Source organism: Purpureocillium takamizusanense, chromosome 5, assembly GCF_022605165.1.
Source record: "Purpureocillium takamizusanense chromosome 5, complete sequence".
Taxonomy (NCBI): domain Eukaryota; kingdom Fungi; phylum Ascomycota; class Sordariomycetes; order Hypocreales; family Ophiocordycipitaceae; genus Purpureocillium; species Purpureocillium takamizusanense.
In genome coordinates, this window is record NC_063072.1 from 2,906,463 (window position 1) to 2,931,302 (window position 24,840).

The window sequence follows — 24,840 nt, forward strand, 5'->3', positions numbered from 1 at the left end:
TCCCTTTCCTTTCCTTCCCTCCCCCCCGCTGCGAAGTGGTCTTGTAGCCGCTCATTTGAATTCGTAAACTTCATATATATTTTCCCTCCCCGATGCTGCTACCATCCTTCTCCCAGTCAAACGCGGCAAGACACTGTGTGGCCTAACCCTCCTTCGTATCGCGGCGGCCACTCCCACCTCTTCCGGATTTGATCCACGCCAAGTCCCCGTCATGGGTCGCGCCACGACCGCCTTTCTCCGAGTCTTCCAAGCCTGCCTGGCCGCGGCCGGGCTAGCCCTCACAGGCTTTGGTAAGTCTGCTCTCTCTCTCTCTCCAACAACAACAACGCGCGCCGTATCACATGTCCCACGACTCGTTGCTGACGGAGGAGTCGCGGTGGGTTGTACAGTCATCAACTGGTTCCTGAAAGACACCCAGCGCGGCGCGCCCGGGGCGCTCGTCTTTCTTGCCTTCGCGTCGGGCTTCTCGCTGGTGTCGGTGCTGGGCCTGGGGCTCTTGGCCGCGGCGGCGCCCTCGTCACGGACGTGGCGGTGGTTGCCCCGGCAGGTCGGGAGCCCGTACGTGGCGCTCGCTGTTGAGAGCACCAACACGGTGCTGTACTTTGCGGGCTTTTTCGCGTGCGCCATCTTCCTCGGCAGGCTGACTTTCTGCGCTGGTTCTGTGTGCCTGGCGAGCCGGGCCGAGTCGGTGGTGGCGGCGGCGGCCTTTTGCGCGTGGATCGCGTCGACGGTCCTGACGGCCAAGGGCATCTTTGTGAATCGGGGCCTGACCGCTGTTGCTACAGCGGCGCCAGATCCCAAGTCGGCAACGTCGGCGCGGGAGGTGTGAGGAGGGATGCGGAACGGGCCGGGGTTTTCTACTTTTCCTACCTTATTTCCTCCTCTTTTATGCAAGCGAGGCGAGCGACATGTACGCATGACGGGAGGCAGTCTACTATTTGGCATGGCATGACGGCGACCACGGCTGTAATGGCTGGCTCAGAGCAAGGGCATACTGCATACGCTTACAGGGGCGGGAGACAAACAGGCAAATATCAACATGGGCGATTGAATGCAACGAGATTATGTACACGATACGGCCTCAGATGGCTGGCTACGCAAGGCAAAGGGGGATGCGCAGGATTGTTGTTTCGATGTACCACTACTACTACAGAATGAATTATTTGACGAGAGGGCGATGTACGGCATATTTGATGCCTCACCCAGGACCGTCAGGTGAACCGGCTGCGGCCAACTAGGCTGCCATGGACAGCTTGGTAATGAAAGGGGGTAGAAATGCCCGTGTCGTCACCTTTACAGCATCACGATCCCTGGATAGGGGTCTATCCACTGCCACGCGACACGATAAGCCGATGTGCTTATTAGTATGTATATGCATTGTACCATGAAAAAGGCAAAAGCCGGGCTGATGAGGGGCGGCTGTCGGCAGTCCTGCCGGGCCGTCGGCCGGCACACGCGCACCTTGTTAGAAGCTGTCACGGCAGCCTGCTGCAGCCTGCCTAACCAGGACGGGAGGAGGAGGCCCCCAACGACCCCACGCGATGAGCCGTGCCACCACCAGTGCAGTGGTGCCTGGCCTGGCATGGCAGCATGGATGAGGTCAAGGTGGCGCCTGCCGCTGCCGGTAGTACGTATCACCTCAGTAGGGCTCCGGCCTTCGGCGCTCCTCCCAATCTTGAACCGACCCACAGCCGTCACAGCGTCAAGTTGAGTGAGTGGATCGATCACGAAAACGGATGCGGCTCGTTCGACGTGGAGGGGCACGTCAAGCGTCGAATATGCAGTGCGTCCATACATACAACGTACTTTGTACACCCACACGAAGTGCAGTAGGACGTGTGGCAGCACACACACTTGACACACACGCACACGCGGAAACCTCTTCGTACGTACCCGCTTGTGTCACGGTGGTATTGCAGCATCAGCAACGGACTTTAATATTTCGCTTCTTTCCCAACGGTCAAGCTCCCGCGGTCAAGCAGAGTGACTGCGGACCGCACCCCCAAGTCAAAATCAATCACCAGTGCTCCGTGGCAGGACTTGTTCCGATCCTGCTCCTCCTCCCGCCATCATCTTGACTTTTTTCTCTCCAGAGTTGCTGTCTGTTCGGTTTAGCCGTAATGACGCGAGCGCCGCGGCGGCGATGGCGTGCTCGCGGGCTCTGGCGCAAGCGGCGGGTTGGCGGCCACTGGAAAGGGAAGGGAACCCCGCAACCCACCCCCACTACAGCTGCGCCGATGCCTTTCATCTTCTGGGGCTCGTTGCCCCTCCACTCCCATCGAGGGCGCCTGGCCCGGCTGGGAGCTCTGGTTGCGCTGCACGGGCGTACTGTACACTACCTGTAATAAGGTGTTGCTGTAGTAGTAGGTTGGTATCAGTTGGGTCGGTGGCTTGCCCGGCTGGCGTGAAGCGGGCATGCAATAACGCAATTCGCACCTGCCGCTGCCGCTGCCGTTGCCGGAGCTGGTGTCCCAGGGGACGAACGGACGGGGTGGTTCATCTTGTCCATGTCTCTCCTCCTCCTCCTCCTCCTCCTCCCCTCCCCTTCAGCCGCTCGAATCCTCCCCTTCTTCTTCCATTCCATACTATTGGGCGCGTCGCAGCAGTAGTACCTCTTGACGACGACGACGACGACGAGCCTACGATTCGTCCTCTAAGCCCGTCTTCCCACCACCGACACCGCAACAATGTCTGACCTGAGCAAGAACTTTGAGACGCTGCAGCTCCACGCGGGGTAAGTCGAATCGTCACTCTCGCGGCACCAGGGGAGAGAGGCTGGCCCAGCGGGTTGGGACTCAGAAGAGGGTTCACGTTTACTGACACCCGAGGTTGTGGTGCGACAGCGCGCAGCCTGATCCCACGACCAAGTCTCGTGCTGTGCCCATCTACGCGACTACGGTAAGACATACGAGCCCTTGACGACGAGGCCAATGTCGCTGACGGAGCTGTTGCAGAGCTACACCTTCAATGACTCGGCCCACGGGGCGAGGCTCTTTGGCCTCAAGGAGTTTGGCAACATCTACAGCCGCATCATGAACGTGAGTCTCCGGCCCCCAAACCCACACCCCCCACGGGGTTCCTATACTTCGTATGTAGTACTTTGCAAAAATCGCTAACGATACGGGCAGCCCACCGTCGACGTCTTTGAGAAGCGCATCGCGGCGCTCGAGGGCGGCGTCGCCGCTCTCGCCGCCGCGTCTGGCCAGGGTGCCCAGTTCATCGCCATAAACACGCTCGCCCATGCCGGTGACAACATCGTCTCCACATCTAACCTCTACGGCGGCACCTACAACCAGTTTAAGGTCTTCCTCCCGCGCCTAGGCATCCAGACCAAGTTCGTCGACGGCGACAAGCCCGAGGACATCGCCGCTGCCATCGACGAAAAGACCAAGGCCGTCTACGTCGAGAGCATTGGCAACCCGCGCTACAACGTCCCCGACCTCGAGGCCATCGCAAAGGTCGCCCACGATGCCGGCGTGCCCCTCGTCGTCGACAACACCTTTGGCGCCGGCGGCTACTTCATCCGCCCCATCGACCACGGCGCCGATATCGTCGTCCACTCGGCCACCAAGTGGATCGGCGGCCACGGCACCACCATTGGCGGCGTCATCGTCGACTCGGGCAAGTTCGACTGGGGAAAGCACGCCAAGCGCTTCCCCCAGTTCGTCGAGCCCTCCGAGGGCTACCACGGCCTCAAGTTCTGGGACACCTTTGGCGCCATCTCCTTCATCATCCGCGCCCGCGTCGAGATCCTGCGCGACCTGGGCGCCGCCCTCAACCCCTTCGCCGCCCAGCAGCTGCTCCTCGGCATCGAGACGCTCAGCCTGCGCGCCGAGCGCCACGCCACCAACGCCCTCGCCCTCGCAAAGTACCTCGAGAAGAGCCCCTACGTGAGCTGGGTCTCATACCCGGGCCTTGAGAGCCATCCCTACCATGAGGCCGCCAAGAAGTACCTCAAGAAGGGTTCCGGCGGCGTCCTGAGCTTCGGCGTCAAGGGCGGCGCCGATGCGGGCAGCCAGGTTGTTGACGGCTTCAAGCTCATCTCCAACCTGGCCAACGTTGGCGATGCCAAGACGCTCGCCATTCAGTAAGAGCTCCCCTCCCTGCCCCTCCCTTTGGTGTTATCTTCCTTGTCATGTGGTTTGCGAATACTGACCACCGGTAACAGCCCTTGGACAACGACGCACGAGCAGCTCTCGGACGAGGAAAAGGCCAGCTCCGGCGTCACGCAGGACCTGATCCGCATCTCGGTCGGCATTGAGCACATCGACGACATCATCGCCGACTTCGAGCAGTCCTTCAAGGCGGCGTCGTCGGCAACCACCTCTGGCAACGGATCCAAGCCTGCCGAGGTGACGTCCAAGGACCATGCCGAGGCGCCCGTGGCCCCCTAGATGTATGGGCATGGCGACGCTGTGATGACAGATGAGCGTTGGGAGGCTGTTCGAATACCCATGATGACCCGAATAAATGAATGAAAGCTCTCTAGGGAAGCTGCCCGCTCTGTTTGTAGCTTCGTAGGCTCCGTGATCTGGCTGCAACTATGTTGAAGAGCTCCCAGTCGGCCTTGGGACGTGGTGTGTTTAAAGGCCCAGGATGCTCAACGATGGGAGCCCACAGCATGAGTGGGTCATGCACCCCTCTGTGGACATTGCCTATTGGTCAGCACCCAGTAGCTCCGTAACCTCACCTCACCTCACCTCCAGCTCGCCATCCGTCCAGCACCACCATACCACAACCGGCTTCACCTCTCCATCTCGTCTCGCATCTTCCCCCTCCATCCACCCAACCCATTTACTGACCACCGACCGACCGACCGACCACACACGCGCGCGCGCGTTCCCCCCTCTTCCGACCATGCAACTCCCCTCCACCCTGCTGGCCCTCCTGCCAGCGCTCGCCGCCACCGCCGCCGCGGCCGCCGCGACGACGACGACGACGACCATCACGCTCATCCTGCCCGCGAGCCCCAACCCCTTCTCGCTGCCGCCCAGCACACACGCCACCCTCTCCTCGCTGGGCGCGCACCACGCCGCGCCGCTGTCCACCGTCAACACCTTTGTCTTCCGCAACGTCAGCGCGGGGTCGTACCTGGTGGACGTGCACTGCCCGACGGAGGCGTTTCGGCCGCTGCGTCTCGACGTTGGGCCCGCCGCTGCCAACGCCGCCGAGAAGCGGGAGAAGAACAACAACGGGGAGGCGGAGGCGGAGGGCGAGCAGCAGAGGTTGGTCGTGCAGGCGTGGGAGACGTTTCGCGGCAACGATTGGGGTAACAAGGGCGAGGTGATGGCCCTGACGGAGGGCGGTGCTACTGGTGCTGGCGTGCATGTCCGCTGGATGGGCAAGAAGAATTACTTTATGGAGAGGCCCAAGTGTTTGTCCCCCGCCCCCTCACCCCTCTCTCTCTCGCGAGCGTCTGCGTGAAAAAGGGCCGGTTGAATTCGTTTCGCTAACAGCCGGCCGCAGTCTCCATCCTCAGCATCCTCAAGAACCCCATGATCCTCATGGGTCTGGTCAGCATGCTCATCTTCATCGGCATGCCGTACCTCATGGACAACAGTATGTGTCTCCTCTTAACCCCCCCCCCCCCCCCTTTTTTTTTTTCTTCCTGCGTTCAGAGCTGACCACCGCTGACACGTTTCGCGTGTGCGTGTCTCTTAGTGGACCCCGAGATGAAGGCCGAGTTCGAGGCCCAGCAGCGCAAGGGCGGCCTGGCCGCTCTTCTGGGCGGCGGCGGCGATTCCGGCTCCGGAGGCGGCGATGGCGCGCAGCAGCAGCAGCCCCAGAACCCGCTCGGCGACTTCGACATGGCGGCCTTCCTGGCTGGCTCCAAGAAGAAGGACTCTGGCAGTGCCGGCGAGGGCGCCTCCAAGAGCCAAGGTGTCAGGAGATGATGGACCGGGATCGGGACTGGGGGGAGAGGGTGCTGTATCGGTCCACGTCGCGGTGGCAAGGGTGTATTTGTACAGAAATAGATGAGAGGGTCCGTTCGGCGCATGCGGCGCTGCGTCGACTTGTGAGGTTGGTGCAATGGATATATAGACTTGTATGAAAGGTCTGCGGCGTAGTAACGTCCGTCTATAAATTTGACGTTGGGCTCTCATCACCGTCACCACCACCGCGCGTGCCACATGATCGTCGTTGCGCGTCATCTACCGTAATTAAAGTATACACCGTATCAAGCAGCTGTGCCTCCTACATCCACCGCCATTCACTCTTGCACCGGACGTCCACTCTCGACACCCCTACCGCGTGCGCCCCGTATCACCCACTGCCCAACTCATCACGCAGTCCGGCCGCGCTCCCAAACCTTAAAAGTCGCCGCCGTCATAGTCGCCGCCGTCAAAGTCGCCGTCGTGTCCGTCCTCTGCAAAACCACGTTATTAGCATTCCGAGAGCCGAACCCGCTTGCCGGGTCAGTTGCGAGTGGGGGAGCCACTTACGGTATCCGTCCATATATGCCTCCTGCTCGTGGTCGTTGACAGCATTCGCGATGAGCGCGCCGCCCAACACACCGGCGCCCAGGCCGAGCGCGCCGCCGGCCAGGCCCATACCCATGCCGCCCATGCCGCCCTTGCGTTGCGGCTGCTGCTGCTGCTGCTGCTGTGGATAGCCGCCATAGCCGCCGCCGTAGCCCTGCTGCTGAGGGTACCCGCCATAACCGGGCTGTCCGCCGTAAGGGGCGTACTGCTGCGGTGGTGCGTAGCCGCCATACTGCTGCGGCGGCGGCGGCGACTGGTAGTATCCTTGCTGCTGCTGAGGCGGTTGGGGCGAGTAACCACCGCCGCCGTAGCTCTGTTGCGGCTTGCTGCCCTTGCCGCCGAACAGCTTGCCTAGCAGTCCGCCCTTGCTGCGGTCGCGGTCCCCGCGCGGGGGCATCTCTGTAGGAAACTGCTCCGGGGGGTAGGAGCCACCCGTACTTGACTGTTGCTGCGGCTGCTGCATGTAGGAGGCGGCGGCGCCGCCCCCGGGGCTGCTGCCGCGGGCACGGGCGTCCTCCTCTGCCTGCAACTTGGCGGCGAGTTTGGCGTCTTCGTCGTGCGCGGACGAGGCGGCGGTGCCGCCGTGGTTACCGGAGCGGTCCTCGTAGGGGTTCTTCTTGGTGTCGGTCGGGGCGGTGACGCCGCCGGGCTCGTAACCCGGGGGCGGCTCGTCCGGGGCGTTCTCATCGATGGGGAAGACGGGTGCGGTGGGCTTCTCCCACTGCGACTTTTTCGTGTACACGTTGACGTAGAACCTGAACAAGGCAAGTGTGAGAAGGTGTGTCTCAGCGCTGGTGGCAGCCCAGGCGGCCCGTCCATGCCGAGAGGTTTCCGCGTGGTGGGACTCGGCGCACGGGGATTGACGACTCACCATTCCTTATACTGCTCGTTCCAGCGCGCGGCCCAGCCGGCGGGCACTTCGGGTGCCTTGGGAGGCGGCGGACCTGGCGGCGGAGCGAAGTCGGCCATCTTAGGAGGGAGGGTAACGGAAGGAGTCGTAGAAGGAGCGCGGGACGATGTCTCGCTGGCGGCCTAGTAGGCGTTCGGTTTCGAGCACCGAGAGGAGCCTCTCTGAGTGCCTAGCGGGAACGCGGGCGAGTACCACTCGTTGGTAGATGGCAGAAAAGAGGAAGAGGATATAATGACTTGGGGATGTAGGGGGAGGTGGTGGAGGAGGAAGAGAAGGAGGAGTAGGAGGAGGGGTAACACAAGGTGGGAGAGAAAAAGTGTTGGACGATGGGAGGGGGGAGTATAATAAGCAGCCTCGTCACCACCACACACTAGCAGCGGGAGCTAGTGAGATACTCTGGAGAGAAAGTGCCTGTTCGGGGCGGGCGAGGTGCGAAAGGTAGGTGGTAGGTGAGGTGAGAGAGAGAGAGAGAGAGAGGTGGTGTCGCGCGCGCGCGAGTGGGAGGAGGCGGAGGATAATAAGCTGTTGCTGATACTACTGCTAGTACTAGTAGCACCAGACGCTTGGCGACCCTGCGACTAAGAGTCCGTACGTAGTGGGAGCAAGCCGAGGTGGTGGTGGCGAAGGCGCTGTTGGCTCCGGGATGGAAAAGGCACGTTTGTAATTCGAGGTGCGACGGGACGGTATGTATAGGTAGGGCCCCAGAGGGAAATGCAGAATGAGGATGGACGATGACTGGGTTGGGGGCAGTCGCATATAATACCTGACCTGGTGGAGGAGGTGGTGGTGGTGGTGATGACGAGGGGCAGGAAGAGGCCCTTTTTCTTCAAGACATGGCGGGGGCGTTTGGCCCCAATGCGTGCGTGCGTGCATGCAGGGAACGCACGGCCATCGACGCCGTAGTACGTACCACAAACCTGCCCTGGGCTGCCCTGGACTTGATTCTACGTGCAGTAGTAGCACAGCTGGGCCATGGCAAGCGGCCAGCCACCCTTCCTTCTTCACAGGGTCCATCCACGACCTGAGGTGCTCTCGAGACTTCTACTCGTTCTCGGGTGCGCCGAGCGCGTCGTCATTCCACGATGACGGTTGGCCAACCTACTAACCTCTCTGTTTGACTGTCTGCCTATACTGCAGATACCTTATTACCTGCCTATCCCAGCCCTACACCTACGTACTACCTCGGCAAGGTACTAAGCTGATGCGAATGCCCTCCGCAGCACAGCCCCCCCGTCTCTTACCCCCCCATCATCTCATGTAGTTACTACGTAACTACGCACCAAGGTCCCTCCCATCAGACGCCGTGCGTTTTGGGCCGGCCCCGCCTTCAGAGCGCTCCAGCTGAGGTCCTGCGAGGACGGGTCGAGTCGGGGGGAGGGAGCTGATGGATGGGGTGGCGTAACTAGTTACTAACGTTCCAAACCTACCAAGTGCTGGCCACTGCGCATACGTACCAGATGGCCCCGGCATGGGCAAGCCACTGGAAGCGACGACGACCCCTGCTTGCATGGAGGTGCCGGACATCCGAAGGTCCGGCCGGGCTGGCCGGGGCGCTGCACTGGCCTGGGGGGATTTCGGGACTCACACGCGCGCCCCGACGGGAGCTCTAGGTGGCCCACGGCCCGTCAGGCGGCGGCGGCGGCGGCGGTGGGGGAGCATGGAAGGGTTCCAATGGGAGGCCTGCTGGTGTCGTCACCTGTCACCTCCTGCTGCTGGCTGCCCTTCCACCGTCGCCACGCCGAGCATCAGCCACACCGCGACGACGACATTGCCCCCCAATGATGGGGGGGAGGCTGTGCTGTGCCATCGGATGGAATTCCGGGTTGGGGTGTCCCAGTGTGGGCGCGGGCCACGATGGGGGATTGCCGCAGTGCGTGCATTTTGTCAACAGCTGCATATTACCTGCCGTGCGTGGCGCAAGCCAAGGAAGCACACGCCTGTGCATCGCATGGTACCGAGTGCACGAAAGCAAGAGATCTGGAATACTCTACGTCGTTCCAAGGCCTCCCAATCAAATTCCTCGTCCTCGACCACACCGAGCACCCCGGTCCTGCAGACGTCACGATGCTCCGACCCGACCGCACGCATCTGCTGAGCAAATCGAGGCGCTCTCTGTTCATACGAAATAGCGCTCTACCAATCTATCCATGACACCTTGAACGGCTACGCGCCGCACCAAACACACCCACGCTCACACGCACATCGACCGGACGACGAGGGAAGGAAAGAAAGACAAACACACACCCCGTGGTTTGTACCATGGCCCTGTGTGCGCTCGTGCCGTCCGTCGCTTCAAGCATATCCCTCCTCCCCGATCCGCCGCTCGCCAAACAGGTACGCTGCCTCGAGGCAGTACCGCCCGTGGCCCCTATCCATGCGCCGCTCGCTGCCGTAGCATATCAGCACCGCGTCCACGATGCCGCTCAGGATGCCCTCCATCGCCCCCATGACCGAGTAGCCGATAAAGCTCGCCATGATGCCCACCACGTATGCGTACGCCGACCCGCGCACGCCCGTCCCCTCTGGCAGCTGAATCCGGAGCTGCTTCGCCGTGATGACCCATCCCGCGAACCCCAGCCCCGTCGCCATGATGAGCCGCGTCGCCACCAAGAGTAGCTTCGCCAGCCGGTACGGGAGGAGCCCGTTCGGCTGGCCGCGTACTCGCAGCGTCCGCGGCGTGAGCGTCGTCGTCGGGATGGCTGGCGACACAATCTCCATCTGGTCCAGCCCCCTCGCAGACGTCGCCAGGCTCTGCGAGTGGATCGCCCCGTACGTGACCGTCAGCGGGTTCGTGAGCGCGATGATCGGTGTCGGTATCCAAAACGCCGCAATGTTGGTGATGGCGCCTCCGATTCTCCTAGGCAGGAAGAGAAGCGGCGCTCGGATCAGCAGCGACAGCAGCGTAGACTCGCAAATGCTCCCAAATATCGTTGTTGTCGCGTGCGCGGCCGCGGCCAGCACAATTTCCTTGGAAGGAGTCGCCGGTGCCGCGTTGCGATGAAAGTACCACTGTGACACTGTCGCCGCTGTTGTCGCCCGGTGCACGGCGTTGATCACCGACAGCGTCCACAGATACATGAAGATGAACGCGGCGCCCAGCCACCAGCTCGATACCTGGATCACGAAGCGTACCAGCGACTTAGAAAAGTAACCACCCATGAAAACCCGCGTGAACATGGCGAGCCATGCCCACGTCCACACGACGATCAGGGCGAGGGTGCCAAATCCGATGAGGAGAAGTCCCGGGTTCTGTGCCAGTATCTTGGACGAAAACTGCAAGATTTCGATCGCCTGCTGAATGGCCCTACGACCCTTGACGACGAGCCAGAGCCACAGGATGCACGAAGCCGCAGGTATGAGTGACAGCCACCGCATCACCCTATCTTGTGCGCTCGATCCATGTGTCCGTCCCTTGAATGATGAGATGAACGAGTATAGCGAAAAGGACAGCATAATGATGGGCACTGCGATCAGGATGACACTGACCAGCGGCCGCACGAAAGACCGGAGCGCCGCCAGCCAGACAAAAGACACGAGCACCGCAACCACCGTGTCAACGGCCAGCATGTGAAATGACTTTTGCAGCGTCGAGTATATCGTGTCTCCGACGGGGCTCTTTTGCGGTGACGTGTGCAGCCATACCAGGACGAACGTCGACATCATGCCGGCGAAGCTGATGAGAAATATCCAGGCAAAGAAGGGGTCATGGCGAAAGAGCTCTCCTTCGATTAGTAGATTCCCCGGCTGGGTCTGCTCAAACTCGGCTGGGTCTTGTCTCCGTACACTGCTCACTTCCGACTCGTTGGTTTCGCTCCGGTTGAGCATGAAGGGCGTGCGCTCCGTGTGTGACTTAAACTGCTGGAACGGCGGGGGGCTCGAGTCGGTAGGGGCCTCGCCGCCGAGGAGGGACTCGGGAGGGTCCTCATCGGGGTCATCCTGCGACTCCAGCCCGACATCCACCATCTTACCCTTGCTGTCGGGACTGTGATGCTCGCCGCCCGAGATAGGCACCTCTTCAGCCTCTTCTAATAATGTGTCGTGGTTGGGTCGGGGCTGGTGTGAGCTCCGTGTGCCGTTCCAACTGCTCTTGATGCCGCGTCCGTGCTGCCTATAGGGATGATCCACGTCTCCCGTGCTGTCTTCGACGGAACCGCGGCTGTTTGCCGATTCGGTGCTTTCGGCGAGCTTGCTCGCGGCGGCTACGCGCCGTGACCGCTGAAGCGCAAAGAGATCGGCTGCCTCCCTCTCGCGCTCCTCCTCGTCATCCTCCTCGCGGAACTCGTCAAGCGTGCTATGGAACAAGGGCGCGTCCTGCGCAGCCGAAATGCGGGAAGCAAACGCAAGATTTCCGAATCGTGAGCCGGCGCCGGTCTGCTGATACGGGTTTCCGCCGTAGGCCCGCGACAGGAAGGACCGGCTGGGGGCGTTTCCCCGGCCGGCGTCGCGGGTCGGGCGGCCTGGTCGTGAGGCAGTCCAGTCGCTCGTCCGAGGCGGTTGGTCGTTGTCGGTTTGGCCGGCAAAGTTGGACAGGCGAGACTGCGACTGGGCTAGGAACCGTGAAGCATCTGGAGCAGGCGGTCAAGAGTCAGAAAGAGGGGGGCCGACCCCCACGATCATCAGTCAACGCAGAGATAGGCGGACGGTACACACATTCCGAAAACATGATGGCCCCTTCGTCACCAACCGCCGCCTCGCGTCGTGCGCGGCGCGGCTACCCCGATGACTGGCGGAATGACGGACACGGGGGTCGCCACGGTGGCAGAAAGGAAGAGCCAGCGGCTGGGCTCGTGCTGCAGACGATGATGGCGGACGCGGATGCACGCTTCAGGCAGCAGATAAGAGTCGGGTCGTGCGCGTGTACCAGGCAAACAGACGGTCGGACAGGCGGGGGTGCCCACGGCGATGACGATATGATGGGGGTATTGTTGTAAGAGGATAAATGAGGCCGGGGAGAGCTGCGCTGGCTAGGACGAAGATGATAAGGTGGAGGATGCGACGTAAGACAGAGACTCGGCCGGTCAGTGACGAGCAGCGAGGTCGAGTGTAGATGGATGGGGGAGGGCTGGTCATGCGCCGTGAGGCGGCTGCCCGGTGCTGGGCGGGTGAGTGACGAGCGAATGACCCATCGTCAGGCAGACCCAATGATTGCCGCTAGGCGAGGCGAGGCTCTGGGGGCCCTTGGGGGGGAAGCGGTCCACCTGGCGGGCCGGGGGTCACCAACCATGCCCGGTAGGTACCTTAGTACAAGATTAGCCTGTACACAGCGTCATGTCTGGCGCCTCCAGGTCATTGATGCCGCCTGAGAACGTCACACCTCAGGCGGTGGCGGAAGATGACTGGACCCAAGCTCACCTGCAGGCAGCTGCTCGCCCGCTGGCGCCGAGAGGGCCTTTCCCAGGTTTCAGCACTGCCCGAGAGATGTCAAACGCGCCCCCCGAGGTAGCCGCCACAACAGCCCAAGCGCCAGACGCAAGCGGCCGTGTTGGAAGGAAGGCATCGACCACGGCAATCCTCTTTTATCGCGGTAGTCGCGCCCATGCGCGGGTAGTTCCTCCCGTATACAAGGCATTGTCAGCTCAAAAGCAACTCCCTTTCATGCTTTAGTCGTTCTCCCGACGTTCCAAGAGACATGCAATGTCTCCGTCCCCCCCGTTGTCTCACCGCCGCAGGGCCCTCGAGTCGCGCGGCCGACAACGGCGGGTCCTCGTCTTCCCAGCTCCTGTTATCGCGGGTCCTCCTCCTCCACCGCCAAAGCTCGTGCTGCCCTCCGTGCACCGGCTCCGTGTTGCGTCACTCCTGTGCCTGGCTGTAGATTGAATACCTGAGTGCCTACTAAGGTACCTACCAAGGTGGCTGGCTGCCTGACGAGCGAGCGCAAGGCCTCCCTCCTCCCAGCCCAGCCGGGCAGCAAGTCACTGGGGCCGGGTTGGGGAATGAATCCACGCCGGTGCTCCTCCTCCGCCTCGTGATGACCCGCCGTGACACGCACAATCCGAGTACCTACTCCCGGAGCGAACCCCCTGGATCCATCCATCCATCGTCCATCCACATCCACATCCACCAAATGACGACCCCGTCCTCCCCGTGTCCCCATTCAGCCCGTGTTCATCAATACCCTCGCCCCGACGATTCGGGCTCCTGCACTACTACTGCCGGTTCCCGCCCGCGCCTTGTACAAGTATCATCCAGGGCTTCATCAACGGGGAGTTGCTAGGTCTTTTCTTCTTCTTTGGCTTAATTCTGTAGCGCATATTGCCGCTTGCGCCATCGCAATCTGTCTCTCGGTGCCGCCGCCGTCACCCGCCTCCTTACCTTGTCTCGAATCTCTCGAATTCGGACAGACAGGCAGGCACACGCCCGGCACGTGTCGCACACCGGCGGCTCCCAACGTGTACCGAGTAGCCAACGCCCTCCCTCCTCTATCCCGGCGACTTACTTCTTCCATCCTAGCCGGGGGCCTTTTCCTTCTCGTCTCCTACCGCCCTCGCCTCGCAGCGCAGCGCCGCGCCTCGCCTCCGCGCCTCCGCGCCCATGGCGTCAACGCCGTGGGACTACATCGCCAAGCTCGTCTGCATCGGCGACTCGGGATGTGGCAAGTCCAGCCTCACCATCCGCCTCTGCGAGGGCCGCTTCTCCCCGCAGCACGACGTCACCATCGGCGTCGAGTTCGGCTCCCGCATCGTCCCCGTCGGCCCGCCGCACTCGAAACCCTCCTCGCCCTTCGCCACCACTGTCGTCGCCGCCGGCGGTGACCCCCCATCCGCCCCCCCTCCCGATGGCCTGCCCGAACCGCCCCGCGACACGAGCAAACACCCACAGAAGCATATGAAGCTCAGCCTCTGGGACACGGCCGGCCAGGAGACGTACAAGTCGGTCACGCGCTCCTACTTCCGCGGCGCGAGCGGCGCGCTCCTCGTCTTCGACCTCTCCCGCAGGCAGACCTTCCAGCACGTCACCGACTGGCTCAACGACCTGCGCCAGATCGCCGAGCCCGACATCGTCGTCATCCTCGTCGGCAACAAGGCCGACCTGACGCAGCAGGAGGAGCGCAACGCGCGCGAGGTCACCCGCCAAGAGGCCGAGGAGTGGGCGCGCAGGAACGGCGTCATGGAGTACGTCGAGACGAGCGCCAAGAGCGGCGAGAACGTCGAAAAGGCCTTTACCAGGGTCGCCGAGCGGATATACCAGAACATACAGGCCGGCAAGTACGATTTGAACGACAGGAGATCCGGCGTCAAGGGGCCCGGCGCCGGTGGCAACCGGCAGGTCAGGCTGGCCGATGCCAAGTCTGGGGCCGGCGGTTGCTGTTGAGGCAATCCGCGGGGGGACACATGGAGAGCACGGTTCACACATGTTGATCGAGCATGATACCCCTTGTCGCAATCTCGAGACGCGTACTCACTACGCATTACGACTAATGCAGCAATGCACAACCATCTCTGAGCATACATCATCCTACAAGATCTTCTCCGTTCACGTGCCACGTGACCCGTTGATAACGTTCAAGGAAATTATCATATTGCATTAGACGCAGAGCCTGCCCTCCGGTAGTTCTACTCGTTTTTGGAGACCTTTTTATACATCCCGGTTCCAGTTCGTAACAATCCCATGGCACCCCATGCCTAGATTCCTACAGTTTGTGATCGAGGTAGCGTCGATATCGCAAGGCGACCTTTACCCTGCTGACCGGGCGTCCCGTGGATTCCCCCCAACTAGGTGCGCGTAGTTCATCGCGTCGCTGGCGGCCAACAACACACGGAGGTGCCTTTAGTCGCTGATCCTCCAGTTGTCGAACCATTTCATGTAGCTATACTGCTTGTTGGGTCCGACCATGCCCCAGCAGATGGGGATGAAAAGGATGTAGAGTCCGATGATGATGGAGTACAAGACTCCGTACACGGCACCCTGGACGGTCGCGTTGCGGTTCCTCATGAGCCAATCGGTGAGGAATCCAAACGCCAGGACGGCAAAGTAGAGTGCCGGGTAGTAGTGATGGACGTAGGTGACACGGGCCATGATGACGAACGGCAGGTAGTGCAGGAACCATCCTGCAACGGGATATATGCCCGCATAGTGGATCTGATCAATCTCCTTGGCGTTCAAATCGTTGAAGCCTCGCTGCCAGCGCACCAGGTACCACGCCACGACCAGACCGACGACGCCCAGCCCCGCAGTGCTGCCCCAGTAGACCAAGGGGTTGCCGAGCAGGAAGTACTTGACGATGTTGTCGTCCCAGCCGCACATACGGAGACCGACATGCAAAAACGGCCACTGCCACCACTGCGATGCGAGATCGTCCTGCTTGTCAGGGTCGGGAACCAGCGCATTGTTGGAAGTCATCATGGCCACGTTCAGGTGGACAAAGTCGTGGAAGAAGGGCGACTTGTAGACGCCAGGGTCGCCCGCGGGCACTAAATGGGGTCAGCAATCGCAGCATAGGCAAGCAGCAGCTTCACGTACACTTATCGTTCCAGTGAGCCTCGACGTTCCAGTGCGTGTATGCGTCGCGAGGGTTGTTGTCCTTGGTGCAGGTAACCTCGATCTGACGGAAACCCCACTGGGGCAGGTTCTTGTTGGTGGCCTTGAGGTAGCAGCCTAGAACTTCGTGCTTGAGGCGGAAAGCAGTGGTCAGGGTTCGGATGCGGCTGCGGTCACGCGAGGCGACGTCGCGAACAACCTCAATCTTCCAGTGATCCTTCTCATCACCGACAGTCAGGTTGCCGTAACTCGAGACCTCCTTGTCGGACTTGGACACAGGTGCGGAAATGTCGTGCGAGTGCAGGTTGCGTCCGGTCTGCGCGTGGATGAGACGGACGACAGAGTTGTCGGCAAGGAACCTCATGTCCTTGGACTCGGGGTCGTAGTCTTCCTCGCGGCGGTTGGGATAGAAGAACCAGTCGTTGTTGGCATCCTTGTGGTGGTAGCAAGTGACCTGTTGCTGCTGAGAGCCTTCGGGGTAGGTCTGCACGTGAGAGTGAAGCAGGCCTCCGCCGTATCCCATGTTCTTGAGCGTCGCGCGGGATCCGATGGCAACTTCCAGGGGGCTGTTCTTGCCGACCTCGGTGCCCTTGAGATTGGCCTGGAAGAGCGAGCTCATCTGCGCGTCACCAGGGCCCGTGTGGTCGAGGATGGCAAAATGCAGGGCAAAAGACAGCATGTAAATCAAGAAGGGGATGACGATAAGGCCGACAACTCGAGTGACGAAGTGAGCCCCGAGTTCAGTCTAGAGAGTGATCGTTAGCCGCCCGCAACTTATTTGCACACCGTGGAGAGCACTTACGACAGGCATCTTGGTATCACCAAACTTGTTCCAAAGGTCCTCGATTGTGTACAGGCCAACCAGAGCGGTGACGAAGAGTCCAACAAGCTTGACGCTGCAGACGCATCCGATGCTCACGCCAGTCATGAAGAGCCAGAAGAACCACTCAGGCTCAAAGCTGTTGCGTCGCTGGTTGTGGAACTTGGCCCAACAGAAAACGGTGGCCACGGTGCCACAGAGCAGCATAGAGTCGAGGAGGATGAATCGGCTTATGGTAGTGTATGAGTTCTCGCAGAGGACCATGAGGGTGACCAGCCAGACGGCAGGCTTGCGCAGGCGAAGCTCCTTGGCCGTAAAGTAGGCTAGGGGAATGCAGGCGATGCCGAACAGGGCATTGAAGACGCGCATCGAGGTGAAGTCGACATATTCGGGATATTTCTCGCCCGATTTGAACTCGAACGAACCATTGTAACCGGCGAGGACTCCCGAGAGGCCGACAAGCATCTTCCCCAGCGGGGGGTGAACGTCGAAGTAATATTCATGCTTGATGTAGTAGCTTCCGAACTTGCCAAAACTGGGAAAGGCCGAGGTCAGCAAAAAGCTTCCAGGTGTAGCAAGCGGCTGCTCATACTGCGCTTCGTCCCAGGTCACAATGTCACTGAGGCCAATCTTCCACAATCGCGTGAAGAAGGCGAGGGCCGTGAAGATGAGCGGGGCAAAGATGGGCTCCCACTCGTCAAAGGTTTTAATGAAGCTCTTGTCCTGGCGCTCCAAGTCAGACCACGAATCAACAGCGCCAGCTGTCTGGATGCAGCTTCGACTTACCTTTTTTGTCAGCTTCTTCTTGTCGTCGGCCTGGCCACCGTGGGGGGTCAGGGGCGCTTGCGGCGCGGCGACGGGACGCCTTCTCAGGCCATCGCTGAGGTCAGCCCCAGAGGCGACGGCGGCCCTGTCGGCAGCCATGAACGCGGATCAAGGGGCAATGGAGCGACGATGCCTCGTCCGATCACCCAGCGATTGGGAGGACAACGAACGGGAGGCGCTGAGTGAAGAAGAAAGGGGAGTCGGCTGTCCTTGCTGCCGACTTACCCGGGTGGGATCGTGAACGACTGGACGAGCTGGGAGGAACTCAAATAGCATGCGGGCCACCAATGCGCAGCCGCGAGGAAAACAGAAGGGAAGAAGAAGAAGGGGCCAAGAATGAACGCTTCTCCGCGAGAGAGAGGATGGAAAAGGAGGAGGAATGCCGTGTGTAGCGCTGGCGAGAATGCGCGAAGACAGATGGCCCCTTGGCTTGGCGTGGTGGAGGCTGTTTGCAGCTCAGCTTGAATAAAATGCCACCTTGCCCTTGTCGACATGGGGGGGGGCGGCTTGGCTGGTTCTACACGAGGGGACTGGTGAACCCCTGCGTCGCGCCGCGCTTCCGCTACCTACAGTGGCGGACACGCGTGGCTCAGGCGCCCTGGGATGCCTGCTAGACTGCCCCGGTTGTCGAGGCGTGGGCGGGGCTACCTGCGGCCTACTACGAAAGGTAATTTAGTAGTACGTAGTATTGAGGTCCATTGTGCAGCCGGGCAGCTTTCCGGCGCCCACTGGGTCGCTGTGCTCAGCTCATATGGAGATATTTTTGGGCGGGTTGAGCCGCTAGCCACAGCTGCGTGCCCGCTGGGAAGCCCACCGAAACACCGACCGGGGGCTGCGCCACAGCCAGTCGTCAATAAGGTACTCCGTACTGGAGGTTCCGGTTTGCTTCCATTCAGACAACCGAACCCGCCCGTCAATACAGTGAAGAAACGAATGGATGACGGATCCATCGTCACCCCATCCATGATGCGTCCGAGCTTGGGCCCCCTTTTGGCCGTGCTGCTGCTCGCACATACTTCTACTCAAGTGAATGCTTGCCTCTCCAAGGTACCCGTGCCTGGCCCCAGCAGCAGGCTCTTGCAACCTGGCCTGACCACAGAAGCCACCACCCGCCCCGCCCACTGATGAGCCTACCGTCCCGTTGAGGCCCGGCGTGGCCTGCTGAGGTACGTACCTTTGTGCTTCACCTCGTAAAGCCTACCGTATCCCCGGGTCCCTCCTGGGCTGGGGACAGGCGGTGATCCGGCCGATTTGTCTCGGTCGATCACATGTCCGGCAGCTGGAACCCCCCGTCCTCCGTCTTCCACTGAAGAGCCCGGCCCACCCAGCGGCCGTCATTGGCCTGGGGTGTCGCATACCTGACACTGCTGGCGTTGCTGTTGAGATGCGCTTGCACTGTGGTGGTTGAGCTGGTTGAAAGGCCATCTCACCTTATGTCATCCATCGCCATGGCTTCGGCCCGCTCTCGTTGAGACGTCTCGATTGTGACTCTTCCGTCGCGTGCCTCCCCAAAGGCCACTGTCCAATACCGGAATTGTATCGATTCCTCAAGCCCTGCCCGACAGCGACGAAATCCCCCAGGTGCCCATCCGCGGCCCCCCGTCTCTCCGTGGTCGAGTCCTCGGGGCGCCTCCTGGCTGCCCGCCGCTGCGGCGACTCCGATGTCTTCCCTTGTCTCCGAGTTCATCATCAACCCCGTCCTGCGCCAGGCTCGCCGATTCTCCGAGATATCCCGCTCGACGCTCGCCGGCGACGAGGACCACCACAATGCCGTTGCTCCCCTGGACGCGGTGAGCGATTCTGGCGACCCCGACGAGGCCGCGATCGGGGTGCCCCTGCCCCCCGCCCCCGAGACACCCCGCTCCAGGCCTCTCAGCACGTCGACGGAAGAGACGCGAGTCGACGATGTCGCAGCCAGCCCGCCGCCTCGCGAGAGTATCCCCCGAGACCATTTGGGCTTTCCAGTGACCCCTAAGAAAGGTCACGGCATCCCCGAAGACGATGGGATGCACGAGCTGAGGGCTCGCATCCACGCGATCAACGCGCAGAACATCCCGTCTGTCGACAAGGCGAGGCAGATCCATGACATGCTGCTCGAAGGATATAGGGCTTCCCAGAACGGCCTCCGTGGAGTAGCGGTCCTCCCGGGTTCTCCGGACAAGGAAGCGGCTTTGCATGCGTACGAGCCAACCGTATCATCAGGGCCTCTGGAATCTCTCAAGTTCTGGAACGGTCAGCTCGGCGACGCGCCGCCTGAGAAATTCAACTTGACGGAGAGCGACATTGCGCCGACGTTTGCGCCCATTCGGCAGCCCAAGACGCCCGATAGCCAGAGCCCTACGACAGCGCCGTCGTCTCCCACGGACCTCAGTCCTCCTCTCGGGTGTCAGCACTACGAACGCAATGTCAAGTTGCAGTGCTCTACGTGTAGCAAGTGGTACACATGCCGCTTCTGCCACGACGCCCAGGAGAGCCACAATCTGATTCGCAAGGAGACGAAGCACATGCTGTGCATGCTGTGCAGCACGCCGCAAAAGGCGTCCGACGTGTGCATCAACTGTGGCGAGATCGCTGCACACTACTACTGCAACATCTGCAAGCTGTGGGAGAATCGCAAGTCGAAACCCATATACCACTGCAACGACTGTGGGATCTGCCGGCGGGGGCTGGGCCTCGGCAAGGACTTCTTCCACTGCAAGGTGAGTGCCGCGGTTCTCGTTCGGGACCGATGGTCATTTGCTGATTCCCGTCGCAGACCTGCCGCGCTTGCATCACCACGTCTATCCAGAGCTCACACAAGTGTATCGAGCGGTCGACCGACTGCGATTGTCCTATTTGCGGCGAGTACATGTTCACCTCGCCCAAGCCCGTCGTCTTCATGCCGTGCGGACACAGCATCCACAAGAAGTGCTACGAACAGCACATGAGGAGGTCGTACAAGTGCCCGATCTGTAACAAGAGCCTCGCAAACATGGAGACGCAGTTCCGCAACCTTGATGTCGCAATTCAAAGCCAGCCCATGCCGCCAGAGTTTCGAGACACCAAGGCCACAGTTTTGTGCAACGACTGTTCGGGAAAGTCGACGGTTCCGTATCACTGGCTGGGGCTCAAATGCTCCATCTGTCGCTCGTACAACACCGTGGAGCTTCAGATGCACGGCGAAGGAAGTCAGGCCGGGGAGGCATCGGGGTCGGCAGCGCAGGTGTCCGCCCAGACAGATCAGGCTCAGGTTCGGGCCGAGACGGAGTCGACGGGTCCTCGTGCCGGCGCCCTAATACCAAACAGGCGGCGTCACTCGTCCCACGGCGTCGAACTGTCCTATCGCGTGCCCGACAGGGTCGCACGCTCTCTGTCGCCTCTGCCATCGGGTCTGGAAGCCTATCAACACAACGCTGCCGCCGACGTCGACTCGGAGGACGACATTTTTGGGTTCTGGAGGGGCAATGGAGCAGACAACGGGTCTAGCGATTCGGGCGAATCGGAGTCTGAGTCGGAGCCGGAGAGCGATGGGCCGCCAGACGTTGATGAGGAGGAGGATGACGAAGATGAGATTCTGCTCATTGGACACAGATGAACCGTCTGTGTCGACGGCTTGCACATGACGTTGAGAGAAACCACTGATGAAACATTTATGAGATGTGGCTCTCGCAGGGCGTTACTTGGATGCCTGGGTTTGCATGGGCAAGGTGCATTTCTGGTTACAGGGGCGTTGATTTGGAGCATTTGAGTTCTTCAAGGGCCGGGGCAAGCGGTTGAGAATGAAACATTGGTGCATACCGAGGCTTTTTGGTCCATAGCGTCATATATAGAAGTGGCATTTTTATCATCCGTCCATCCGTCCGTCCGTTCATGTAAAGACTCCGTGACCCCGTAAACGCCGCTTACCAAACCAGATGCCTGTCCACTCGAAGGGCTACCCCATGCAAAAGACATGCCGGAGCTTGGTACTACTCGACCCGCTGCGCTTCTTGCCGCAGCTCCTTGATGACTTGCTGCATCATGTCGTCAGTGGTCTGATTGCGTGGACGACGAATCGCGAGGCAGTCCCAGCCAGACCGGCCGCCTCGCTTCGCTTCACTTTGTTCTTTTTTTGGACTCACCGCCATGGCCTCGGGGTTGACGCCGCGTTCAATCATGGATATACAGATGGAGAGCGTCCGTCGGTCAAGATGGCAGTTCTAGACGGGACCGAAGGGAGGAGGACACGCCGATGTTAGCTGAGATACGTATGTAGTGGGTGGTTGGTCACACGCGCAACAGGCGCGCAGGGCGGGCACGCGCACAGGGAGGAAAGGGAGGAGCCGAGCCGCCGCGGCGCCCACGCCCTGACCATGGCGCGCGTCGGGCGGCGAGCGAGGGACCGACGGACAGGCGGAGGCAGATGGGGGAGGGACGCGAAGAGAGAGAGGGGGAGGGAGGGAGGGCAGCAAAGGGCGTGATGCGTACCAGAATGGTGGAGATTTCGTGGAGAATGTCCACGGCTTGCTGCGCGGCGGCGCGCTTGTCCGAGTCGGCGGGCATGCTGCAGCGTTTTGCGGGTGAGAAGGTGGATGAGAGGTTCAACAAGATGTCCGGCAGGTGGTGGTGGTGGTGGTGGTTGTTGTTGTTGGGGCGGTAGTGCGGTTGCAGGAGCCGATGACACCTGAGAAACGCTCCCCCGCCTAAACAATTCCCACTATACGAAGCAGGTCCAGCATCACGACGACTCGTGCTGGGGGATAGGTAGCGTCGGGAGTCACGACAAGATAATGGCATCATGCTCCTGACACTGTAATTAAAGCTACTACATAATTCGAGTTGCCTCGCGCCTGAGAGATCCTCGAATCCGGTTTCATGTTGTAGGTGCCCATCTCCCCGGCACTAAATAGAGTCAAGCATACCGCGTCGCGACGAGAGCGACACATCAACACTTACACGACATACGACCATTCGATCCCCGTGGCACACGCCGCTCTCCAACCTTTGACACATGCATCTCCCCGGCTGTAGAGCGTCAGACTAGCGCAGCTTCGGAGAGGTGCTTTACCACGACCAGAGGGCGATACATCCGCGAACGACATATGCCTCACGACTCGAGAAGGACGAGCACAGGCAAACATAACTCGCATCTATTCCGCACTTCCACATGCATCAACTTGAAAGATGTCTGTTGAATGGCCGCTGTCTTACGTCTCCAAGCGTTGACCCAATTCGCTTCACGAACAATGATCGCCCACCGCTCCAGGGCAAATCTCGCACTTGGTTGGACACTCCTTCTTGAACCTAATCTTGCCCCCGCTCCCGCAAAGGAACAGCATCTGCTCCGGGTCGTTTCCGTCCTTGCCCGAGGCGCTTCGTTCCACCGCCTTGCTCAGCTGAGCGGTTGTTACGCCTGTGCGGAGATGCTGTCAGGAGAGGGACTGTCTCACGGGCGGGGGGGCTGGGTAGACGAGGTCTTGCCACGGCTGGGGTTGCTTACCTCCGGCCACGAGATGGTAGCCGCAGTAGACTCGATTGGGTCTGCACGTGTATGCGTCCGCGAGAGGCGTGACGGCCAGCAGGGCCGCCGCGAGGATATGTGCCGTGGGGAGATGCATGACTGCAAGGGACTGCGGAAGCACGTTGAGAATGGACGTTCTGAGAGGAGCAACAATTCAAAAAGCCTGTGGTCCCGACATCACACATCGCAAGGGCTCTCAAGATCTTCAAGTACTTACTTTTTGACCGATGCCCCTCAACACTATCGCCATTGGAACTCGCTAACTGTTCCGTATAAGCCCGTGCTGCAGAAGCCGGCCCGAGTTTGTTTTACATACCGCTTGCGTAAATAGATGACCGACGCGGACGGGCGTTTACTTGACGCCTTGACGGTCTGCAACTGCCATTATGCAACTATAATTGGAAGGAGAAAGGAGGCGGAGGATGCCGCCGCGGCGCGCCTGTGCTACATCTCCGATTGGCGCGTGCCTTTGTTCGAGAAGGGAAGCACAGACACGCGCAATTTTTTTTCTTGATCACATTGACCTCAACAACCTCGCGTCGGGTATTATGACGTATGAGGACCAGCCCCTCGTGCCCAAGATCGACTATCGTGACCATCGGAATAGAAACCCCCGAGCGTCGCGAAGCCAAGACTGCTTGAGGCAACGCGGACATGCTCCTCCGTAGTCTGAAGTCGGGCGGCGAGACACACGCACACACACCAACACACAAAAGACAGAGTACGTCTTACAGGCGCTGGAGCCGTCAACAATACGAACTGAGTCCTTGAAGCACGTGAGGCTGATACGCTATATCCCCACGCATGACTCCAACAAAAACCTGTACTGTACATGCATGTCCATTGGCATCAGGCCTTCATTGCCTCCACAAACAGCTCCCTCATCCCCTTGAGCAGCGTCACCAGCTCCCGCGACTCGTTCACCCGCTCCAGCACCCTCTCCACGGCCTCGCGCTCCAGCTTGGGCCGGCAGTGCTTGACGTCGTAGTCCCGCGAGCTCGTCACCAGCTCGAACCACGCCTCGCGCTCCCAGTTGCGCTCGTCAATGTGCGTGTACACAAACTTGAGCCGGTCGTCGTGGCCCGCGCCCTCGATCCGCAGGCACAGGTTGGTGATCCAGAAGTCGAGCTCCGGGACGTTGAACCGCGACTGCGCCTCCTGCTCCGCCGCGAAGGCGCGCTGCGCCGCCAGCCGCGACTCGATCTCGGCCTCGGTCTGCGCGATCTGCTTCTGGAGGCTCTCGCGTCGCGCGAGGTGCTTGTCTCGCTGCGCCGCCAGAGACGCGATGGCGGCCTCCATCTCGCGCGTCTCCGCCTCCTCCTTTTCGATCGTCTGCTGGTGCGTCGCCGTCTTGATCTGCACGATCTCGATGTCCTTTTTGCGCATGCGCTGGTCCTCTGTGATGCATGTTAGCGATACGCGCTCTGCGAGGCTCTTCGTTTTGCTTGTCTTGTCGTGTCGCACGTACCCTGCAGCTCGGCAACGTTCATGCGAAACTGGTTGCGCTCCTCCAAGACGCGCTTGCGACCCTGTTCAATAAACGCGTCGAACTTGGCCGTGAACTTTGCCATGCGATCGCGCAGGTCGTCGAAGCCAAAGTTGATGCTCGGCAGCGAGTCCGCGGCCGAGGGCCCTGCCGGCGCCATCGACGGGCGGCCGTGGCCGATGCTTGAGGAACGCGAAGTCTCAAAGACTGTAGCCATTTTGAATGTCGTCGGGTACTATATCGTCGGTGTGAGGCGACTTGTCGTGTCTGCAGTCGTTTCTTGTTGCAGGCGTCGTTTGGCGCGATGCTTGGTGTGGTGTTTACCTCGAGTGGCAGTTGCTGGGTCGACAGCCACGGGGC

The 24,840-nt window shown here is 60.8% G+C and overlaps 11 protein-coding genes across 13 annotated transcripts; 5 read left to right on the forward strand and 6 right to left on the reverse strand.

The window, feature by feature from the left end:
- Positions 1-211: 211 nt before the first annotated feature.
- On the forward strand, positions 212-829 carry JDV02_006443 (uncharacterized protein; the record flags this gene model as incomplete). Its single annotated transcript, XM_047987838.1, has 2 exons — positions 212-290; positions 390-829. The coding sequence occupies 2 exons, from the start codon at positions 212-214 to the stop codon at positions 827-829; spliced, it is 519 nt and encodes a 172-aa protein (XP_047843828.1).
- A 1,443-nt stretch (positions 830-2,272) lies between these two features.
- Positions 2,273-4,481, forward strand: MET15_1 (Adenosylmethionine cyclotransferase). Of its 2 annotated transcripts, XM_047987839.1 has the most exons (5): positions 2,273-2,734; positions 2,844-2,898; positions 2,955-3,038; positions 3,129-4,087; positions 4,169-4,481. In XM_047987839.1, the coding sequence occupies exons 1-5, from the start codon at positions 2,688-2,690 to the stop codon at positions 4,392-4,394; spliced, it is 1,371 nt and encodes a 456-aa protein (XP_047843829.1). In that variant the 5' UTR covers positions 2,273-2,687; the 3' UTR covers positions 4,395-4,481. The 2 variants fall into 2 exon arrangements, with proteins under 2 accessions (XP_047843829.1, XP_047843830.1); XM_047987840.1 differs by lacking the exon at positions 2,273-2,734 and having other exon boundaries at positions 2,772-2,898.
- A 235-nt stretch (positions 4,482-4,716) lies between these two features.
- JDV02_006445 (uncharacterized protein) lies at positions 4,717-6,022 on the forward strand. Its single transcript, XM_047987841.1, has 3 exons — positions 4,717-5,374; positions 5,467-5,559; positions 5,662-6,022. The coding sequence occupies exons 1-3, from the start codon at positions 4,858-4,860 to the stop codon at positions 5,892-5,894; spliced, it is 843 nt and encodes a 280-aa protein (XP_047843831.1). The 5' UTR covers positions 4,717-4,857; the 3' UTR covers positions 5,895-6,022.
- Positions 6,023-6,307: 285 nt separating this feature from the next.
- JDV02_006446 (uncharacterized protein) lies at positions 6,308-7,660 on the reverse strand. The gene is made up of 3 exons (XM_047987842.1): positions 7,354-7,660; positions 6,444-7,237; positions 6,308-6,367 (listed from the first exon to the last, which is right to left on the reverse strand). The coding sequence occupies exons 1-3, from the start codon at positions 7,449-7,451 to the stop codon at positions 6,312-6,314; spliced, it is 948 nt and encodes a 315-aa protein (XP_047843832.1). The 5' UTR covers positions 7,452-7,660; the 3' UTR covers positions 6,308-6,311.
- Positions 7,661-9,353: 1,693 nt separating this feature from the next.
- On the reverse strand, positions 9,354-12,575 carry JDV02_006447 (uncharacterized protein). Of its 2 annotated transcripts, XM_047987843.1 has the most exons (2): positions 12,043-12,575; positions 9,354-11,957 (listed from the first exon to the last, which is right to left on the reverse strand). In XM_047987843.1, exons 1-2 carry the CDS (start codon positions 12,053-12,055, stop codon positions 9,685-9,687), a joined length of 2,286 nt encoding a protein of 761 aa, XP_047843833.1. In that variant the 5' UTR covers positions 12,056-12,575; the 3' UTR covers positions 9,354-9,684. The 2 variants fall into 2 exon arrangements, with proteins under 2 accessions (XP_047843833.1, XP_047843834.1); XM_047987844.1 differs by having other exon boundaries at positions 9,354-12,575.
- Positions 12,576-13,374: 799 nt separating this feature from the next.
- On the forward strand, positions 13,375-14,852 carry JDV02_006448 (uncharacterized protein). The gene has a single exon (XM_047987845.1). It carries the CDS (start codon positions 13,924-13,926, stop codon positions 14,701-14,703), a length of 780 nt encoding a protein of 259 aa, XP_047843835.1. The 5' UTR covers positions 13,375-13,923; the 3' UTR covers positions 14,704-14,852.
- Positions 14,853-15,107: 255 nt separating this feature from the next.
- On the reverse strand, positions 15,108-17,987 carry PMT2 (Dolichyl-phosphate-mannose--protein mannosyltransferase). The gene is made up of 5 exons (XM_047987846.1): positions 17,477-17,987; positions 17,283-17,413; positions 16,673-17,225; positions 15,853-16,615; positions 15,108-15,803 (listed from the first exon to the last, which is right to left on the reverse strand). The coding sequence occupies exons 1-5, from the start codon at positions 17,612-17,614 to the stop codon at positions 15,160-15,162; spliced, it is 2,229 nt and encodes a 742-aa protein (XP_047843836.1). The 5' UTR covers positions 17,615-17,987; the 3' UTR covers positions 15,108-15,159.
- Positions 17,988-18,561: 574 nt separating this feature from the next.
- Positions 18,562-21,336, forward strand: JDV02_006450 (uncharacterized protein). The gene is made up of 2 exons (XM_047987847.1): positions 18,562-20,214; positions 20,271-21,336. The coding sequence occupies exons 1-2, from the start codon at positions 19,177-19,179 to the stop codon at positions 21,087-21,089; spliced, it is 1,857 nt and encodes a 618-aa protein (XP_047843837.1). The 5' UTR covers positions 18,562-19,176; the 3' UTR covers positions 21,090-21,336.
- JDV02_006451 (uncharacterized protein) lies at positions 21,240-22,125 on the reverse strand. The gene is made up of 2 exons (XM_047987848.1): positions 21,962-22,125; positions 21,240-21,693 (listed from the first exon to the last, which is right to left on the reverse strand). The coding sequence occupies exons 1-2, from the start codon at positions 22,034-22,036 to the stop codon at positions 21,463-21,465; spliced, it is 306 nt and encodes a 101-aa protein (XP_047843838.1). The 5' UTR covers positions 22,037-22,125; the 3' UTR covers positions 21,240-21,462.
- Positions 22,126-22,710: 585 nt separating this feature from the next.
- On the reverse strand, positions 22,711-23,091 carry JDV02_006452 (uncharacterized protein; the record flags this gene model as incomplete). Its single annotated transcript, XM_047987849.1, has 2 exons — positions 22,711-22,886; positions 22,974-23,091. 2 exons carry the CDS (start codon positions 23,089-23,091, stop codon positions 22,711-22,713), a joined length of 294 nt encoding a protein of 97 aa, XP_047843839.1.
- Positions 23,092-23,755: 664 nt separating this feature from the next.
- On the reverse strand, positions 23,756-24,782 carry SPC25 (kinetochore-associated Ndc80 complex subunit spc25). The gene is made up of 2 exons (XM_047987850.1): positions 24,463-24,782; positions 23,756-24,391 (listed from the first exon to the last, which is right to left on the reverse strand). The coding sequence occupies exons 1-2, from the start codon at positions 24,695-24,697 to the stop codon at positions 23,844-23,846; spliced, it is 783 nt and encodes a 260-aa protein (XP_047843840.1). The 5' UTR covers positions 24,698-24,782; the 3' UTR covers positions 23,756-23,843.
- Between the last annotated feature and the right edge of the window lie 58 nt (positions 24,783-24,840).

Excerpts from the sequence above, each read along its gene's own strand:
- MET15_1 (XM_047987839.1), top strand. The coding sequence starts at position 2,688 with ATGTCTGACCTGAGCAAGAACTTTGAGACGCTGCAGCTCCACGCGGG. Across the intron at positions 2,735-2,843 it reads ACGCTGCAGCTCCACGCGGG|CGCGCAGCCTGATCCCACGA; the intron begins GTAAGTCGAATC and ends GTGGTGCGACAG. Across the intron at positions 3,039-3,128 it reads TCTACAGCCGCATCATGAAC|CCCACCGTCGACGTCTTTGA; the intron begins GTGAGTCTCCGG and ends CGATACGGGCAG.
- JDV02_006445 (XM_047987841.1), top strand. The coding sequence starts at position 4,858 with ATGCAACTCCCCTCCACCCTGCTGGCCCTCCTGCCAGCGCTCGCCGCC. Across the intron at positions 5,375-5,466 it reads CTTTATGGAGAGGCCCAAGT|TCTCCATCCTCAGCATCCTC; the intron begins GTTTGTCCCCCG and ends AGCCGGCCGCAG. Across the intron at positions 5,560-5,661 it reads GCCGTACCTCATGGACAACA|TGGACCCCGAGATGAAGGCC; the intron begins GTATGTGTCTCC and ends CGTGTCTCTTAG.
- JDV02_006446 (XM_047987842.1), bottom strand. The coding sequence starts at position 7,451 with ATGGCCGACTTCGCTCCGCCGCCAGGTCCGCCGCCTCCCAAGGCACCC. Across the intron at positions 7,238-7,353 it reads AACGAGCAGTATAAGGAATG|GTTCTACGTCAACGTGTACA; the intron begins GTGAGTCGTCAA and ends TGCCTTGTTCAG. Across the intron at positions 6,368-6,443 it reads GGCATATATGGACGGATACC|AGGACGGACACGACGGCGAC; the intron begins GTAAGTGGCTCC and ends GTGGTTTTGCAG.
- JDV02_006448 (XM_047987845.1), top strand. The coding sequence starts at position 13,924 with ATGGCGTCAACGCCGTGGGACTACATCGCCAAGCTCGTCTGCATCGGC.
- PMT2 (XM_047987846.1), bottom strand. The coding sequence starts at position 17,614 with ATGGCTGCCGACAGGGCCGCCGTCGCCTCTGGGGCTGACCTCAGCGAT. Across the intron at positions 17,226-17,282 it reads GTGACCTGGGACGAAGCGCA|TTTTGGCAAGTTCGGAAGCT; the intron begins GTATGAGCAGCC and ends GGCCTTTCCCAG. Across the intron at positions 16,616-16,672 it reads GTGATACCAAGATGCCTGTC|ACTGAACTCGGGGCTCACTT; the intron begins GTAAGTGCTCTC and ends ATCACTCTCTAG.
- JDV02_006450 (XM_047987847.1), top strand. The coding sequence starts at position 19,177 with ATGTCTTCCCTTGTCTCCGAGTTCATCATCAACCCCGTCCTGCGCCAG. Across the intron at positions 20,215-20,270 it reads AGGACTTCTTCCACTGCAAG|ACCTGCCGCGCTTGCATCAC; the intron begins GTGAGTGCCGCG and ends TTCCCGTCGCAG.
- JDV02_006451 (XM_047987848.1), bottom strand. The coding sequence starts at position 22,036 with ATGCCCGCCGACTCGGACAAGCGCGCCGCCGCGCAGCAAGCCGTGGAC. Across the intron at positions 21,694-21,961 it reads ACGAAATCTCCACCATTCTG|AACTGCCATCTTGACCGACG; the intron begins GTACGCATCACG and ends GGTCCCGTCTAG.
- SPC25 (XM_047987850.1), bottom strand. The coding sequence starts at position 24,697 with ATGGCTACAGTCTTTGAGACTTCGCGTTCCTCAAGCATCGGCCACGGC. Across the intron at positions 24,392-24,462 it reads GAACGTTGCCGAGCTGCAGG|AGGACCAGCGCATGCGCAAA; the intron begins GTACGTGCGACA and ends CATGCATCACAG.